The sequence below is a fragment of the Pempheris klunzingeri genome, chromosome 20 (genome assembly GCF_042242105.1).
Source record: "Pempheris klunzingeri isolate RE-2024b chromosome 20, fPemKlu1.hap1, whole genome shotgun sequence".
Lineage (NCBI taxonomy): Eukaryota > Metazoa > Chordata > Actinopteri > Acropomatiformes > Pempheridae > Pempheris > Pempheris klunzingeri.
In genome coordinates, this window is record NC_092031.1 from 2389014 (window position 1) to 2408201 (window position 19188).

The 19188-nt window shown below is 42.9% G+C and overlaps 2 protein-coding genes across 2 annotated transcripts; both read right to left on the bottom strand.

The window, feature by feature from the left end:
* Positions 1-589: 589 nt before the first annotated feature.
* Positions 590-7449, bottom strand: trim16 (tripartite motif containing 16). Its single transcript, XM_070851533.1, has 6 exons — positions 6609-7449; positions 3787-3882; positions 3178-3411; positions 2886-3057; positions 2437-2532; positions 590-1426 (listed from the first exon to the last, which is right to left on the bottom strand). The coding sequence occupies exons 1-6, from the start codon at positions 7308-7310 to the stop codon at positions 810-812; spliced, it is 1917 nt and encodes a 638-aa protein (XP_070707634.1). The 5' UTR covers positions 7311-7449; the 3' UTR covers positions 590-809.
* Positions 7450-8799: 1350 nt separating this feature from the next.
* Positions 8800-18081, bottom strand: fads6 (fatty acid desaturase 6). Its single transcript, XM_070852034.1, has 6 exons — positions 17249-18081; positions 14357-14523; positions 13386-13566; positions 12994-13181; positions 10892-11071; positions 8800-9945 (listed from the first exon to the last, which is right to left on the bottom strand). The coding sequence occupies exons 1-6, from the start codon at positions 17535-17537 to the stop codon at positions 9796-9798; spliced, it is 1155 nt and encodes a 384-aa protein (XP_070708135.1). The 5' UTR covers positions 17538-18081; the 3' UTR covers positions 8800-9795.
* Positions 18082-19188: the final 1107 nt, after the last annotated feature.

Below are 19188 nucleotides of genomic sequence, written 5' to 3' on the forward strand. Positions count from 1 at the left end.
TGCAAGGAGTCTACTGGAATCAATAGAATAACACATAGTAGCAGAGCATGTGAACATGCTTTTAGTCTTGTGATTGCTTTTAGTCGATTTGTCAATTTTCCACGTTAATTTGTTCAAGCAGCACATCCTTACAGTGCAAGACTATTCTAACCAGAATAGGCAGAACCATCTGTTCACTGTGTACCAGGTAACCACAACAGATCCTATTCTAACTCACACATTAACTAAATATATATGTGATTCTGACATGTTTGGTGCAAAGGAAGCTGTGAATTTCTCTCTCTTGCATCAACCATGAATGTGAGCACAAGCCAAAACTACTTCCCAGTTCATCCACCCAGTGGCAGATTTCCTTTTTATCTACTAAGATAATTTCCAGAGAAATCCACAATAACAGAATCCCAAATGATCCATCCATCCATCCAGTCAGCCCGTTGAGTTGATTCTTGAAATAAAGATCGACTGCAAACAATGAGACCTTTTTTTTTTATGCTTTTGCAAATGAAAATACAACTTTTTATTTGCATTCAGAAAACATAGAACACCTCTCAGTTTACAATGTGATGAAAAGTAACAGCAGTCCCAAATGAATACAGGAATATAAACATGAACGGAGCCCAAATAAACAGTCACAATTTATTATATTAGTTTTACAAAAACAAAAATAGCTTTCTGTAAACACGTTTCATATGGTGAGACTTCTCATTTTCTGTCCTTAAAGTTTCAGATTATGAGGACAGACAAATGTTTGATACAGCGGTCGTCTCATATTGTTGAATTGTCACTTGAGTGATCAAACTGACTCCTGATCACTGCTGCGCGGCTGGTTTTGAAACAACGGCTCCGTTTGCAGGTGAGGTTGGAGGAGAGGGGCTCTTCAGCCGCAGTGGCTCCCCTGGTGCCACCAAGGCCACGATGTTCTCCTTCTTGGACAGCCAGAAAGCCGGGTAGAGAGGCTCCAGGAACTCTGCCTTGTACTCGTGGATGAGCGTCATGGTGTCGTCCACACCGTAGAAAGCCAGGAGGCCTCGCGAGTAGTCCACGTAAACCCCGATTCGAGTGAACTTCTCCACATTCAGAGGGGTCTCCACGTCGCTGTTCCAGGCGGAGAAGGTGCGGCCGTTCCACTGCAGACACCAGGAGAAGCTGTTCCCCGTGATGCAGCTGTTGCTCTCGTTGCCCTTGCGGTCGATGCTCTTGTAGGTCAGGCCGACGTGTGTGCCCTCGCCGCTGATGTCCACCTCAAAGTAGTGCCGCCCCAGGTAGAAGCTCTCTGTTGCCAGAACTTGGCGCCAGTTCTCAAACCGCTCAGGTACGTCAGGATAAGGATGTTGCCAGGGTGTGGTGTTGGTCACCTTCCTGTTTTCCTCCGTCAGGCGCAGGAACTTGTGAGCCGTGTCGGCATCGAAACTCACGTGGGCGGCATCTGGGAGAGGGTTGTGAAAACAGTTTAGCTGACTTATGTTGTAAGTGTTTAATCAGACCACAGTCTGGACTGTGAATACCACCAAAGTCACCAAGGTCGTCCTCCATACTGTTTGCTTTTCACTGCACTACGTTTATCTGACAGCTGCAGGTACTTTGCACTTCCCAAACATTTAGCTCGTGACCTTTCACACAAAACCCTCGTCATGTTTCAGATGTCCATGAGTTGTTGTCAGTTCCACTTCCTCTCTTAACCTCTCAGATGGTTTCATTAACTAACCGCTTGGGGCCAAAAGAGGAGAAATCATTCAAAATTTCAAAATAAAGTGAAGATAAGAAAAAAACGTTAAAACAGATTTTTGCAGCAGAACTTTTTTTCCTTCTTTCCTCTGCTATAACTCCTCCCTCAGATTTATCCGGAGGGGGCCCTACCCCGAAATTGGGAAACACTGAAACTACTAAACTGTATATAAAGTAGTTCAAACTCGCTCCACCTGAGCTGCTGCAGCAGTAAAATTCTTACATAAAGCAATGAGTGAATATTAATAATCTAATAATGTCAGATATGATAATATATCAGTTACTGGGGACATTGTACTGAAAATAAAATACTTCTGTCGTGTTATTTGCTTTAGAGTTCAGATTGTGATAGACTCTGCTGGAAAAAGCTTCAGCCCTCTATGTGTTTGAACCAGATAAACATTTACAGACAGATGGACGGAGGTTTGGACTTTCTGTGTTCAGGAAGTCGACACCTGATTTATGTGACCCAGAGTCTGTTTAATTTCCTCACTAAGTAGCTGAACAGGCTTGAGGACTGGACATAGAAACAAACTGTCCCCGTGAATCATCTTTGCATTAAAACATTTATGCATTAAAATGCACAAATGCTATGCGATGATCTTTAGTTTTCTGCTGATGTGCTCTCAGGGAAGCAGGACTCTTTACCTAAGCTATCACTCTTAATGACAGCAGTGTCTCAGTCAATATTCAGATGTAATAAACACTTACACTTGAGGAAGTCGGCATGCGTCACTGGATCTGGTAGGGACATGTTCTGTTTTGCTGCAATAATTTCATGAACTGTAGTTTTTATTCCCATTTTGTCTGCAATGAAAGAAAATATATTTTTGAGTTTCTGTTGCATGTAACAACACAATTTATATTCATTTGCATTCATTTTGTCTGCAGTTGCTACAAAAATGCATCACAAGGAAGAAATGTTTCTGCCTTTATGTTCCTGCTTTAGTGAACTCGTTTACGACACACACACACGAGTGTGACTCATGAATCACACAGGTGGTTTGTGCTGCGTACCTGAGCTCTAAAGCTGTGACACACAGTCTTAAAATTCTTCACATGTGTGAACACGCCCAGATAGACAACTATCTGTACATCTGTACTTTGGCGCTGGAGTGTGATTCCCCCGGCAGCATAATTTGTGCTGTTTATTTTCTCACCATTCTTGCACGTCTCTTTAACTTTCTCTATGTATGAAGACACAAGCATGGCACACAGCTCCTGCGTGGAGTCCATGATCACACGGCTGAAGGAATTCAGACGGTCCATCAGGCCGATGTAGACCCCAGGCAGAGAAATGTCTGTAGCTTCTTTCTTCCACTCTGAGTACTCCTACAGAACAAACACATTTCCATTCAGGAACAACAACTTGGGAGTGTTGCAGCCTTTAGGCATGACTTTGCCCTTGAGGATCAAACTATTATGTCTTGGACAGGATCCTGCTGATGTTACCTGTAAGAAATCCACATCATTTTTGTTTCTTGAGAGCTTCTCCATCTGCACTTGTGTCTTCTTCAGCTCCGTGCACCTCTGCTCCAAGTGAACCCTGATGCCCTCGGCCTGCCTCAGTGCCTGCTTCTCCTCGCCCTCCAGGATCTCTGTCACCTCCCGCTTCGCCCTCTCCACCACCGCCTGCAGCTCCGTGAACTGGCTATCAATCACTGCTCGCACCTCGGTCACCGAATGCTGTGGAAAAGGGCTTTTAGTTTTGGATCGCAACACATGGGCTGAGCATTCTTTACATTCTGACAGAGGAGATGTTGCATAGCAGAACCTCAAGTAACAGGTAGGGAATGTATCAGGTCACATGGCAATGTTAAATAACTAAAAGCTCACCATGTGCTCTTTGTTGCCTCACCACCCTCAACCACATAAAAACATGGATTTCCACCCACACCTTAGGGAAACCTGGCCGGTTTTGGTTTCTCTGATACCTTGGGGCTTACAGGCTGTTGGGTTAAGCCAAAAATAGCTGCAGCCAACTCGTTATTCAATTAAGTATTGTGACATTCACGTGACACGCAGTGAGCTCATCTCACACAAGTCATACTGTGTGTTTACCTCAATAGAGACTGTGTTGAGCTGAAGTTTGTTGATGGCATTCTCTGCCGCCGTCACCGTCTTCACCATCTCAGTCTGCTTCTCCCTGAGTTCCCTCTGCGGACACAAAAACACATGTCATGCACAGAAACCACCACCATGCTGTCATGCTGAAAATATGCTACAAACCAGCAGATGGAAAGTACATGCATTTGGCTGATGTAAACATTTAGGTTGTTTCTTCAGGAAAACTGTGTTGTCTCCTAGTTTCCTCTACTCTGTGTGTGGGGGGGTCAAACATCCTTTCTACAAAGGGACATTTTTAGGTTTTGAAGCATTGGCTTGTTTCCAAATTCAGGTCTGAATTCCTCAAGCAGGTCCAGGCGACTCCAGAGCTGAAGCTTTCTATAAAATCTAGACCCTGAGGGGAGCATTACATTTCCTTTGCTTAATACAGTGCAGCAAGACATCAACTCTGCGATAAAATCAACAAATAATATGTAAAAGTATCATAGAAATACCCTGCAGCTATAATGTCTAAGGAATTTAATTTTGAGAGGCACAAGACAGGAATGCTGTCTCATCCCACTCCTCTTTGTATCGACAATAGAACCACTTGTATATACATACATACATGGCATACATACAGAAATGGATTGTATTGGTGAATACAGGTAAAAAATCAATAGCGGCTTTACTTCTATGCAGATGATCTTGTGATCTATCTAACCAAAAAGCGATACCATCTTTGCTAAAATATTTAATTGTCTCAGGTAAAAAAGAATCATTTGTAGTGATGCCAAAGAGGAAGCAGTGCTGTGATAGCTTACACAATCAGAACTACTGCAGGTACAGCAAGCACATTGTTTGGCACTGTGACAAATATCTGTCACAAGTTATAACTTCACAGTTACTCATCTTTTGGGTCCTGATTGAATCTATGACGGTAGGCTACAGTAGAAATTAGATAACATGCTTTATGCTAAATGCTATATGCTACGCTATATACAGTCTATCCAAAATATCCTCGAAGACTCTTCTGAGCATCTGGATGAAAAAAATATTCAGTCTGCTGCACAATAAAAAGGATATTTAACCAGTTTCAGTTATATCAGTTATATATATGATATGTCTGTCTTGTTTCTGTTCATTTGTAATTTGATATAAAATAGTGTCTCAACAGTTTTCTTGTGTTGTATAAAAAAGAGCACGGATGTGTCAATTCTAGCTACCAGGATGGGAACTAAAGTCGCAACTAGAGAAAGGGGTTATAAAATGTGAAGCAGATGGAAATAAGACCTTTTGATGCATGAGAGGCATAAACAGGGGCTCAGTTTAGGACGGTTGGCTTTAGCTAACAGAGGTGTGAGTTATGTAATGACGTCTCTAAAACAGGGACTTCAAGTGTGTAAATCTGGAACAGGAAGTCATTTCTTCTGTGCTTTTCTTACTGTCTTTTCTATGGAACTAAATCTCTTGGAAAGGAACTTTGTATCCGCAATCCTCTATCAGTATCTATGTATAATCCTTTTAGAAACTTTCGTTTTATTATCTTCCCTCTTGTTTTCTATTCATACACAATAAGGGATTGAAAATGCAGGTCAGTAAATGTAACTGAGCTTCTCGAATGCAGGCAGTGCTGGTGGTATTTTCACCTACATTCTCAAATAGCTTCACTGACACTACAGCCTTTCAACTGTGTTTGTCTAACAGCTCTAATGAAACAGTTTGAGGTTTTGCAACAACACACTCGGCAAATAACAGGTGTAGGCTAAAAGCTACAGATCTCTGCAGGAATCTGGACTGGAGTGCTTGAACCTGAAGGTCGCGAACTGTCAAAAAGAGAGACAAATGGCACTTTGGCTGAAGCTTGAGCTTTTTTCTGCGTCACAGGGGCTAAAAAGATCAGAGTATTGAGTTTCCAGACTGTAGGAATCACACACAGTGAGCCAGTGATTTAATGAGCTTCGCTGTGGATATTAAGTCAGAATTACTCTCCTAATTGGATTGTAAGTGATCAGAGCTGCATTGTTGGACATGGGAGAACAACTGGGATGTATTTGGAAGATACAGTTCATCCTCTCTCCACTGGTGCTGAAGGTTGCATCCGTCAAAGCAGCTCAGTTAGACATGACTATATATATCTATCTCTTCAGTGTGGATATGATCTGAGGTTTGCCATATTTAGTCCCTTTGTTGGTGAAAAACCTACATTTTGTTTGATTTTATTACTAAATAAGAATCACTTTAGACCTTCAGTGTCCTTTCCACACATCAAAAAATAAATGATAAAAGAAAACACTCCGTTCGTTGTGGACTTTATGTTCAAATACTATTATGATTTGTGAGTAATAATGAATACTTTAGTTTATAAAGTAAGTGAGTGAGTGGTATCTTTAAAATACTTGTTTAGTCCAACCAACTGTTCAAAGCCCCAAGATTCAATTCACAATGATAAAACAGAGAAAAGCAGCAAATCTTCTCAATCTAGAGCAAGAAATCATTTTGTTTTTTCATTTGCTTTTTTTGTGAAATACTTAATACTGACTGATCCTTGAAGGAGGACAAATCTAAAGAAAAAACGGCTCTGGTTTGTGTCCACACTGAGCTCTAACTAATGGGCTTGATTTTATTTCAGTGTCACAAGACAAAACTGCAAGGAACCACTGACTCAAAAAGATAAAACACTTATAAAATACATTTGTTTTTGATTAATTGTTTCAGAGGGGCAGTTGTGAAGGAGACCAAAAGGTGAACTTGACATATTCAGATATATGAACGTGCAGTTTGAGGCATTCTAATGAAAGGAAAATAATACAGGACATGAGAAAAGTTTGACTTGCCTCTATTTGTCTGCGAGCCTCCACCACAGGAAGGGTCTTGTGGCCCCTGTGGTCCTCCGCCACACAGTCCTGACAGACGCAGCAGGCGTCAGGGCAGCAGAACAGCTCCAGGGGCCACTTGTGGCTCTCGCAGGTCCGCCTCTCGATGTCCCTGAGCGGCTCCACCAGCCGGTGGTTCTGAAACTTTGGGTTCTCCAGGTGAGGCCGGAGGTGGGCCTCGCAGTACGACACCAGGCAGGTGAGGCAGGACTTGAGGGCCCTGCAGGGGCTCTCGATGCACGAGTCACACACCACATCATCGGGGCCCAAAGGTTCCTTCTTCACCTCCTTCTCTGTTATCTCTGTTTTTTCTCCATTTTCCGCCCCTCCACCTGACTCCTCTGCCTCTTTCTTCTCGTCCTCAGACTCCCTCAGATCTTCTTGGATTTTAATCTCCTCCTTGGAGTCCTGACTCTGCTCCTCTTTGCTGCTGATCACAGGAGCTTCAGCTTCTTTTCCATTCTGTTTGGGGCCGTCAGCAGGTTTAGGCTTGTCTGAGCTCTGCACACACTGAGGACACCTTTTACTTTTGTCCCCGAGGCAGGAACCACAAACAGAATGACCGCAGGGTGCCGGCTCGTCTGCGCTCAGTGCACCTGAGCAGAGCCCACACAGCTGCTGTGGGGAGATGGGAGCCACTTCTTCTGCTGCTGTGTCTGCCATGTCTTCAGGTCCTCTCTGTCAGCTTCGCCTCTTGTGCTCTCGGAAAACTGGCTCAGCTGCTTTTGTCCGCCGGTAGTTCCTGAATCACTCTGAAGAGCCTGGAAAGCCACACCTAGAGGATGTCAGTCAAGGCCCATAGTTTCAGTCTAATGTTATCCGCCCCTTCAGCGCTCACATGCAAGCAGGCAGGCCAACAAACACTGATACACCCCCGCGTTCAATCACTGCCCTCCCCTCCCCTGAGGGAGAAAGAAGCCGCAGGGTGGAGCCAACACCACAAACGAGGAACTGAACACAGAGGTGTAGAGTTGCATCCTCCCACATGCTTTGTGTTTGATCATGAACTGAAACACTGCTGATTGTTTACAGATGTTCCATGTGATGAACTCACTCACAGCACTGTGGCTCTGTTGTTGTATCACTCACAGCATGACTGAACCGTCTCAATAAAACAGAGGAAATCATTTCTGCAGCCTTTCGTCTCCTCCCGTCATCTGCTTCCTTTTTCCCCATCATGGAGTCATTTCTCTCTGTCCGAAGTTCAAGTGGAAAATCCAGTGAAAATGCAAACAGACTGAGTGAATCAGCGAGATGAGAGCCCACACTGCCACCAAGTGACCGCCGCCTGTTATCAGGGAGTTCCTCACAAAAGTCTAGACTGAGCACAAAAGTTCTTTGTGAAAGTGAGAATTTATCATGTGACTCACAGTGAGGTGTTAGTGGAGCGTTCAGAGTGGTCAGGTGATCGATCACATGTGTGCTCGGCCAATCAGAGAGAAGCATTTTGACCTCCATTGTTGAGAATCTTGTTGAGAACAGATTTTATTCTGCAAAGGCCAATATGGTTTTGTGGAGGTTATTTTTATTTGCGTGAAACATTTAATAAAAGAAATTCACACATTGTGAAATTGACAACAAGACGCTTGCAACCATAAATAAATAATGACGATATACTGGAGAATGTGCCAAGACGGGAACATGAAGGAAGAGTAAGGATGAAAGTGTGCAGCTGGTGGAGGAGATGCATCAAAGAAAACATTTTTAGAAAAACACATTGATAAGTGCAGAGAAAGCAGAAGCACCAGAGAGCACCTCTGAGGAAAAAAGTCATCAATGTGTCCAAAAAGCAGCACCTGTAAAAACCCACTCTGTTCTAAATCATACATATACTTTCAGAGGACATATTGTTTATTATCATTATGGCCGTTCATGATGATGAGGAGGTGTTTCACCTCTTATATCTATCTATCTATATATATATATCTATATCTATGACCATGACAGGCCGGTCTGAACCCACTAATAAGAACAATTAAAGCTGCTCTAATCTATATTTGTAAATCAACAATGGATCAAATAAATATGTATAGTATGAAAGATGTGATGTGTCTGAACAGGCATGAACAAATTAATATAACCGGCATAGATGTTTGTATGATGGGATCAACACAACGTGTCAATAAAGGCAATAAAATGTTTAATTCATGAAAATTAATGTTAAACTTTATTATCAGAAAAAAAAAACCACACACACACAGAGAGAGAGAGAGAGAGAGAGAGAGAGAGAGAGAGAGAGAGAGAGACCTCTATGTGTTTACGTACTGTAACTACAATCCACAGCAACATTTGAATCGACCACAACAGCGCCACCATGTGTCACCGTGGAAACAGAGCGGGATCAGAGGGGTGTGTTAACATCACTTATGTTCAGAGTTTCTCAGTTCAGTAAATTTCTGCAGTCACTTTCAAAAAACAGCTGCTGTTAAAGGAATAGTTCAACTTTTTGGGGCTTATGAGTTTGCAGTCTGTCTGTCTGTCTGTCTGCCTGTCTGTCTGTCTGTCGAGTAACCACAGTAAGGAGGTGAATAGCCAAGATTAGCATAAAGACAAGAAGCAGTGAGAAACAAACTTCCCCAAAAGTTCGAACTATTCCTTTAAAGGTTAAACATGATGTCACTATTCATGATGACCACGAAAAAACATTTTTGATGTAAAATTGTAAAAGTTTGGCTGCAATTTATTTGCATGTCTCATAAATATGATCTTCTGAATCTCTGGTCGTCATTGACACATTATTTTTAAATCCAGAGTTACGCAGTAGGCCGTTTGTAGTTTGGTCTGTTAAGTTATATTTCCGTCATGAGACAGGCCCCAGGTCAGTTCAAAGGCTCCCAGTGAGACTTTTAATGCGGCACCCATTAATCCCATTACAGTCAGCTTTTGGTTGAGCGCTTATCTTTGTGCTTCTTGTTAAATTACCTCTAAAAGTGTCAGATATCACGTTGATTCATCTCCTACTATCAAAGTAAACTACATAAATCCTTGATGTGTGGATGTGTTACTGATTAAAAACCTGCTCCCCCCGTTAGAGACTATTCAGACCTGGACTGTGGAGGGTGTAACACACTTAATCACTGAAGCTTGTGCTTTAGAGGGGCAGCAGTCATTAGTCTGAACGGTGTTTCTCCCTCACCGCCTCTTCACGTCACTGCACTCCCACCAGCTCTGTGATCGGGGGGGCAAACACCATCAGTTCCTGGTATTTGTGGAAGAAAAGGTGCAGGCGGGAGAGGTAGCTGTCCTCCTGGTAGGGAAGCTGCTTTTCACTCAGGTACTTGGACACGACAGGCTTCACCTGGACAGACACAGGGCCAGTTTTACAGGTGAGCACCCTGTAGCTCAGATTCACCTCAGTTCAGTTCATTAACCTTTAATTCATTTTATATGATACTATTCCATATTATACTATAATTTACTTATTATTATATATCTTGTTCTGAGCTGCTGTACTGTATTATGGCATAATGTACTACCTCATACCTTTATATTAATACAGACAGCTCTAAACTCTGAGGATAATCACATAATCACATATGATATAATATTCTGGTTATATTTGACAGTAGCATATGACTGCTGCTATTGTGTGTAATTCAAGTTTTAGCTTCATTGGTCTTATATAGTGTCTATTTTATAATTTTATATACTTACAACTATAAAAGGTTTTTCTATTTAGCTGCGTTTAAGCGTCTCTAACCGCTGGATAGACCCTGTGGGGGATCAATAAAGGACTGTCTTCTCTTAATTCATCTTATCCTATTTTTAAGTTTATAAGTTTTATTGTAGATTATGGATCTTACACGTAGTATTGATAGGAGCTCTCCCATAAAGTTGGAGTGTCATAAAACATGTTTGTTAAAAACAGAAAGATGCTCAAGATTAAGGAGCAGAAAAACCAACATATTCTGACTTTTTGTCCAAAAACACTGAATCCTACATTTCCCATAATCCAACTCGGTTGATTTTTTTTCATTAGACTGGTAATCTCCTTACCTCTTTATCATACTCCACCCTCCTTATAGCAAGCGTAAGAATTTGAAGTGTCATGACCAAGTTACATTAACTCTATTTTGGCTTCCTGCACTCTTGAACCTATTTGTGCCTTAAAGAAATCTCTCTTCATGCTGCAAAACAGTCCAACAGATGTGCAGTTAAAGTCCATCCAGCAGCATTTGAGTTCAAGCAGTTTGTGGAAAGTGACAGATAATATCTAATGATTCGGGGTTTGACGGCCTCCTTACCTTTAAACACATGTTATCAGACAGGAAGGGGAAGAGATGGTGCTCCACGTGGCAGTTGATAAGCGAGTGTCCAAACATCCAGTCCAGCACGGGGTTACGTGGCAGGTTCAGGACTCCGTGGGTCATCTGGTAGATCCTCTTTGGTCGGCGGGTCGGAGAAAACATGTGGAGGCCGATGTGCTGCGGATAACGCACAGTTTTAGCATGAAAAGGAGCTTTCAGTCATATCACATGGCCTTCAACAGAGATGCAGTTGTCACATTTCTACTCTATCTATAGCTACTGTGTGTGAAAATACTCCACTATGAGTAAAAGTCCTGCATTCAAGGGTTAGGACTGACACTGCTGCAGCATTCATGAGCTCATTGGAACTACTTTATAAACTGTTGGTGCAGCAATGCATCATGGTCATCACGTGTTTGTAGCGTCCTGTTGCTTGAGAACCAAAAACCGAAGAATCTCTAAACGTTAAAAACAAGTTATCTCTCAAAGACGAGACCTCCGATTTGACAGTAACCACCACCTTTCAGATGAAACTGTGGCTTAGTGGTGCAGATTTGGATCAATTTAAATCTCCACAAAGTGACACACGGTGCGTTCAGGGCTTTCAGGAAATCTGGACGTCGGAGTGCACAGGATGGATTTTAGTTCCTGAAAATTCACTATTTGTTTGGCATCATTTAGAGCAAAAATAAAGAAAGAAAACCAGCCACCACTGCTCTCTATTACGAGTGTTTTCTCATCAGTTTTATTGCACAACGGGTTCAAAAGAGACACCAGAGTCAACCAAACCAAAGGTCATCCTCAGCTGGAAGCGCAGGGGAAGTTCAGGGGAGAAAAGATAGGACCAAGGCCAACAACAGCACCTGGGGAGACCAGGTTTTCAGTCTGACAGAAAACAAACACTCTCCTGTTAGATCACTAACTTCACATGAAGAACCTGTGTTTTCTAATCCACCTTTGATCACACTTTGATCAGAACAATGCACAATGACCTGCAGGACTCAGGAAATCATGCATGAATTGTTCCTTTTCATCCCTTTAGCTGGTGACTGTTTGGATCTCTGAGAACACAAAGCTGCCTTCAGTAGGAGTTCCTCAGAGGGCTGCATACCGAGGCGCGCTCCCATGATCGCTTGGCATGAAAAGAAGCAGCAGTCTTTACCAAATCTGTGAGAGGTTAGCACGTGTGCATGTCTGGGTAGTAGCCCTTTTAGTAGCCGTACCCGGAGCTTTCAGTCAGATCACATGATCTGAATCAGCTGATGGATTCTACTTTAAGGACTTCTCATCATCAATCAGTAATCATGTGATCTGTTTAGAAGCTCCATAACAGCTACTGTCAGTGGTGGTCTATAAGATGAAATACCTCAAACCAGCAGCAGGGCTCTACAACACCATCATGGTCCCCAGAGCATGAATCCTCCTCACTTTAGTGTTCACCTGACTTCTCATATAGCGCCATCATCATACTTTTAAATCCATTTCACAGATATCTTTTGAACATCTGTAAAACTAAAGCAATTCCCATCATCCTCAGCTGTGCTTTTTGTTTGGTGCTAATTAACAAAACATTAGAAACATTGCACCTGCTAAACACTAGCATGTTAGCATTATCATCATTATGGGCATGTTAGCAAAGTGACTGCTTTAGCTCAAAGCACTACAGGGCCTTAATAAAGCCTCACAGAGCTGCTAGCATGGCTGCAGACTCTTTAGACAATAGAAGCAGAAACATCACATTTTACCTCCAAAACGTCTTCTTTCATACTAGTGGAAAGAAAACATCATCATTTATTTTACTACACTTAGTCTATTGATCTCTAAAGGCAATTTGTTCCGCACCAGACTCTCCAGTTTTATTCCTGTCTGAGTTCTGAAGGTTTTTACTGAGAGGGTTTGTTCATTTGTCACTCAAAGTTGGATTTTTTGTGTAGCTGACAGTGTTTTCTGATTTATGGAGTGATTAAAAAAACCTTTGGCTCTAAGTTGTTAACGAAATGACTTCATTCATTTATAACCTCTCCACCTGGACTGTCTTCCCTTAAGGAACGTGTGGTGAACATGCACAGCTCAGCAGGCCTGCTGCAGGTATGTCTCACCTGGAAAATGTTGACATGGATGTACGGCACAGAGAACATCGCTCTGCACACGAGCATGCAGAGCAAAGCGCTGTAAGGCGACTGGAACCCGGAGGCGTTGATCAGCAGCCAGTACTGTGAGTACAGGCCCAGCGTTACCATCAGCATGGTCCTGACGACATGAGTCAAAGAGTGTCCTTTGAGATGAGCTGCAAAACCAGAGAATGAGAAACCATCACATGCATGAGAATAACCTCACACCTGAGTGAGAGAGGCCAGGTAACACAGGAACTTGAACAGGATCAGAAGGAACGAAGGATCTCAACTTTATGCTGATAATCACATTTAATGCTGAAATATTTGAGGGGGCCCATAAACCGTCCGGCCTTCCTCGGTCCTGTAGCGCCGCTTACCGAGTGCAACAAACGGAGTGATGATGGGCACGGTCAGGGGAGCTATGAACAGGTAGACGGTGCGAGGCAGGAAGGGGACCTTCCACACGCTGGAGTCACCCAGTCCGATGACATTAGTGTGAGCGTGATGCATCTTAATGTGGCCCCGGATGCCGGCCTGCGCTGAGAACGAGCCACAGATCTGAGTGGATGACACATACGACAATCAATGAATATTATCAAGCAGGAAAATCAATATTGGTATTGACTGGCCTCAGCTTAGTTTTATTCGTTTTTTCCTGTTTGCTTTGATAAGAAGCCAATAATAGTCTGAGGGCAAAGGACAGCAAAGGTTATGAGGACATTTTGTTTTCCTGAAGAGCTGCTGATGTTGAGTAAACATCCATAATGTGGAATCACAGGTTTAAAAGTTCACTAAATTGATTACTGTAGGATGGAGGCTGTTAACACAACTTTGATAACCTGATTTACAGTGTTAAGCAAACATGTGAAGGGTAATCATTCACTCCTGTAAACATCCCTGTTCCTGGAGTCAGACAACCTGTATTTACAGAGGTACGGCTGAACACAGCTGTCCTGTAGACATACACATCAGAGCAGCTTCAGACAGAGGAAATATATCATATTTCTTGCTGAGAGTCAGATGAGAAGATTGATATCACTCTCATGTCTGTATGGAAACTGTGAAGCTACAGTTAGCTTAGCATAAAGACTGGAAAACAGGGGGAAACTGCTATCCTGTCCAAAGGTAAGAAAAATCAGATTAAACAAGAGATATCACGTGTTAATTATTGAGCTTTCAAGGTGCTGGTGGGGGGGTTTTGTTCACATTTAGCCTGCAGACATGAAAATGTATCAAGCAAACAAGTCAAACTGCTCCTTTAAGGGCTTCTGTCCATATAACTGACTCAAAAATAACCTTTGGCTCAGCTGTTTAATGACAGCCTTCAGTTTATTTGTGACCATCCCACCTCGATGAAGAAGACGGCCCAGAACTTCCCCCAGGCCTGAGACTCGCTCAGCGCCCCATGACTCGCCAGATGTGTCCCTTTGATGGTGATGACACCGTGGGCCACGCCCATCAGCAGCACGCCCCCCGAAAACCACAGGATCTGAGAGGAGCCCAGCAGCAGGAAGGCTGCAAGACAGGGGCCCAAAGCTAAGTACAAGAAGACCAGACTGATGCCTCAACAGGACACCAAGTGCAGTTTCATGTGTACATCATGTTTACTTTTCTCACAAGTGGAACAAAACGATAAAATGATAAAAGTTTCCACATGTTAGGAGATCTCGGATGAACTTGAACTCTGAGTTTGTTTGTGTGTTCAGATATTTAACATCATCCACTAAAGTGCTGCAGTAGTGATGTATTTTTGCAGGCCAGTCTCTCCGACAGTTTATGATACTAACACTCTTTGTTCAGCAACATAATCTTCACCAATTAACACCACTTTTATGATTTCTGAAGTCTCAATACAATCGTCACAAATAAAAAGTTACTGGATACTATTTACAAACTGAGGAGCACGAGTATAAAACACATCTAGAGGCTGTAAAGGCGGAATAATGAGTGGAAGAGCGTCCATGTTCGGTGTAACATCCCCAACAACCTCTGTAGTCTGGTTTAAAAGATTCAGAATTAATCAATGTCATATTTATTGATATATTTTGTGAGTCTCCTAAGCTTGTGTTAACCACAGACATAATTTCAGGCATCTAACCAAACACAAATAATAAGTCATTTCTGGGTTTTAGGAGTCGTTCCTCTCAAAGCCATCCAGGACCACAGCATATCAGGCTAGTAGATGTTAACATCTGATGTGTAATGCTAATATTAATATAGTTGATTTATCATTTAAGGGATCAATTAACTATGTACAATGTGAAGCGGGTCACAAACCCACCGTAACCAAACACAGTGGAGCTTTTAGCAGCAAAAAAACCTAGATATTTTTTGTAAAAGTTAGTAGAGACCAAAAACAGAGCTAAAAGGAGTGCAAATATTGGACTGTCATTCACCAGCTGGCCAGGAATAAATGCTAATGTTGGTCTGTGTCTGTGTGACACTCAAATAAGAAGCTGTTTCTATGTTTTTATATATTATATGTCAGAGACTTAATGTTGTGTTTACAGCTTGTTGTGCTGCTGCTAGCTTGTTAGCATGATAGTATGACCTGCTAACAGTCAGCATGTTCTCAGTCCACAGACCAAAGTGTTGGACAAATGGAAATTTTAATTGTTGCTACATGAAAAGTCTGTTTGGGCTTCACTATCTGGGGGCCCTGAATGCCTCGTTAACTGATGAACCATCCAGTAGTCGTTGAGACTTGACTCTCGCCTCGGTGTGGCTAAAAACAGGCGGTGCTGCATCTGTTATCTGTGAGCAGCCACCCAGGCAGGAGGATCAGGTGAACAACGTTATCCTTAAGTGGAGGTGACTGTGTTACTCTGCACACAGGGTGCACGATTACATCACCGTTTACCAGCTCTGCTTACACTTATCTGCAGGTTTACAAATTCAAATTATTCCAGTTTTCTTGAATTCTGTCTTCACTTCTGATCTTTCAATCCAATATTCCCATATTCAATGAAATGCAGCATCAGTGTTTTTGTGCAGTGCTAACAGATTGGACTTTGTTACTATAATAACCCTGCAGCACGAGCAGCCGTGAGGCTTTTCGGGCCGGCCGGACTGAGGTGACATCTAGTCCTCCTAACCCAATAAAACGGTGCTGATATACCGCACCTCCTATTTCAAAGCAGCCTATTTCGAGGTGATAAGTCACAAGCTCTGTGATACACAATGACAGATGACACTTCAGCCACACTACGGGACTATATTTAATTCAGAAGTGAGTATTTCTCCCCTCTCGTGGTGCCGTCAGGGTTTCACTGTGTGGATTAATCTGAGGAAAAGTCCCAAAAAAGCAGGAAGAGAAAATGCAGCAGAAATCTACAAGTCAAGGTTACAAATGGAGCTCGAGCCAGGTGTCCTGTGGTGCTGCTCAAAGCTGTCACGTCCAATTACCAATTGACATGAGTCACAATAGACACTTCTCCTAATTGAGGTCAGTAGCTGACCAGCAGTGACCCAGATAGAGGGGCACCATGGGATAGCGTGACTGTGCAAACCAGTTATGACAACAGTGCTGGACCGAGCAGAGGGGTGACGGTGAGAAAGAGCTGTGCTCGCATTTCATAGATTCATACATGCTGTTGTTGTATTTGTATGATGTTAGATATACACTAATACACTTATTAACTGATAGAGAGACAATTAATCAGCTGCAGTTTTGATAATAGATCAATAACCGAGTCAAACATAGCAACTTCTGATCCGTTTTTCTGTTCTTAGTTTCTCAAATGTGTGACATTTTATAAACCAACATTTGATGGAGAAGATAAATTCAAAAGTTTTTTGGGTGTTTTTTGCCTTTTTTCTGACAGTTTATCGTCTCAATAATATGTTATTTTGAAAAAATAATTCACAGATTAATAAATAGTGAAAACAATCTTTGATTAAAGCCTCAAAACATCTCTGTTGTTGTGGAAGTTTTACATTTTCCTGCAGTATAAATTCTGCATTGTAGAGAAAATATAGTAAAAATTCAAGGTGACAAAATGTTCATGTGTGCTCAGTTTGCTCACACACACATTGATAAACATCAATATGTTGTCAGTTATAGCCAACAAGTTTATTTTTATCAGCAGTCCCTGGGCAGGTTGATGCTTCTAGTAACTAGTCCACATCGTAAAATCCCTCAAAACATAAGTAATAAGTTAAAGGTGATGCGCAGCACAGCATGTAGGACTTTTTACCCATTACAGAGGAGCAGCTCCTGAAGTTGTGTGCAGAGTCTTACCGGGCGGCAGACAGAGGAACGCTGCTGCCAGGATGCTGCAATCGATCCCCCTCCTCTCCCACCAGCTGCTCTCCTTCACCATCTCCTGCACCAGCCTCGTCAGCTCCATCATCAGCGACTCCTTCTCCTCCTTCTCCTCACCTCCCGTCCCTCCATTCTTCCTCCCCTCTCTCTTCATCTCTGCGCTGCTGTCCTCTGAATCCCCTTTCCTCCTCACCAACATCTCCCCCATCCTCCCACCTCCTATCTCATCCCGTCCTTCCCTCCACTCCTCCGGTACATTCTGCATGTCGGCTCCTGCCCTCAAAACAAAGTCACCATGTGCTCCGTGTCCTCTTCCAGGCAGCCGCTGTTAAACGCCGGCTCCGTGCTGCACCCTCAGAACAAAGTCCACAGGTCAAAGTTAGCATTGCGAAAGTCCTTATTGGCAAGAAGCATTGTCAGAGAAGCCCAGCCCCCTTCCTGCTGCTTCAAGAGCCTCATGGACCCTCCTCTCCAACTGTTTCCTCCCTTTTTTCCCTCCTGTCAGCTGACTCCTAATGCAGTCCAGCAGCAGTGGAATTTATTGTCCCACGGCCTGAAGATGTGAGGCCGCCCTGTGACGTGATGGCTCCGAAAAGTCCTGCACAGGCAGCTGCACAAAACTACAGCTCAGGGTCGGCTTCTCCCTCTTCTCTGGTGTCTCATGCATTCTGCATGCCGCTCAACCCCCTTGTGCTTCTTTGTGTCAGCCTCCCTCCCCTCCCATCTCCGTACCCTTGGCAGATGTCCTGGGAAAGCAGAGGGAGAACAGAGGGGCCGAGGAGCAGATTAACAGTGGCTGTTCGGTTGTTTCTCCACTGGGGGAAAGGTTCAGATTGAAAAGGAGAAGATGCTGGTGTGCCAGTATGTCCCCTGGTAGATGGGGTGTGTTTATGTGTTGGCGCAGGTGAGAGTATATATATCTGCGTGCACATATCTGGTGTCAGTGCTGCTTTCTTTCTGGAGACAGGCCAGTGCTCTGGGCTCGAGGCCACGCTGGCTGCACTTTAAAAGATACAGTGTGTGTATTTTCTCCTCTAATGGACGGCAGGTACTACAGGGAAGGGAACAGAAGAACGGCAGGCTGTCTGACAGCTCTGCTTACATCCTCTCACAGCCTTGAGCTTGTTTTTTATTTATACAAGCACTAATTAACCATCAGTGTCAGTCTTTCTGTCCAGGCGGGCCAGAGGCTGACACATGACAGGTGCAGAGGTGAAGTACAAACACTGCTTGGCTGTACTAAGACATGTTCACAGGAAAAACAATCATATTTTTCACATTATTTTAATAAAACATAATTATGGTTGTGGGTACAGATACAAAAATGTAAAAGGCACATTCATGCACAGTCACACTCAAGTGCACAGACAGACAGACAGACAGACCGACAGTGAAACCAAATACGCCCTCCGGAGCAACCTGAGATAACAGTGTTATCTAGCACACACTCACATATCCTCACAGTACCACCCCATTGTTTTTACTATTGCAACAGTGTTTGCAGAGCAACAGTCAGTCTGGGGCAATTCTCATCCATAAAATAGTAAGTCAGCATTGTGTATGTGCCACGGAGTAAAATAACATGTTTAAAGTAAGAAAACTGTACAATGGAGACATAATAAACTACATATTCAAAGGATTGGTTACATTCACTAATACATAAATACATGAGCTAATGCAGTATGCAGATAACAGGTGTAACATAGAAACACAATACAGCCTGTGTGTCCGTGTGTTTGTGTGTGTGTGGCAAAGTTTTCCCATAAAATGTTTATACTTCTTTTTCAAGTTTCAGTCAGATGACTGTGATGACTGACTGTACTGGGGATTAATATCAGCCCACACAGGCAGCATGTTTATTCTGTAAATATATAGGAAAAATAACATTATCTGTAACTGTACTCTGATAAAAACCT

Bases quoted from the DNA above. Each gene is read 5' to 3' on its own strand.
- fads6 (XM_070852034.1), bottom strand. From the start codon at position 17,537: ATGCAGAATGTACCGGAGGAGTGGAGGGAAGGACGGGATGAGATAGGA. The intron at 13,567-14,356 runs GTGGGATGGTCA...TCATCCACTCAG, and splicing joins GGGCCGTCTTCTTCATCGAG to ATCTGTGGCTCGTTCTCAGC. The intron at 11,072-12,993 runs GTGAGACATACC...CGTTATCCGCAG, and splicing joins TCCATGTCAACATTTTCCAG to CACATCGGCCTCCACATGTT.
- trim16 (XM_070851533.1), bottom strand. From the start codon at position 7,310: ATGGCAGACACAGCAGCAGAAGAAGTGGCTCCCATCTCCCCACAGCAG. The intron at 3,058-3,177 runs GTAACATCAGCA...TTTGTTCTGTAG, and splicing joins ATGATGTGGATTTCTTACAG to GAGTACTCAGAGTGGAAGAA. The intron at 1,427-2,436 runs GTAAGTGTTTAT...ACCCTCTCCCAG, and splicing joins GCATGCCGACTTCCTCAAGT to ATGCCGCCCACGTGAGTTTC.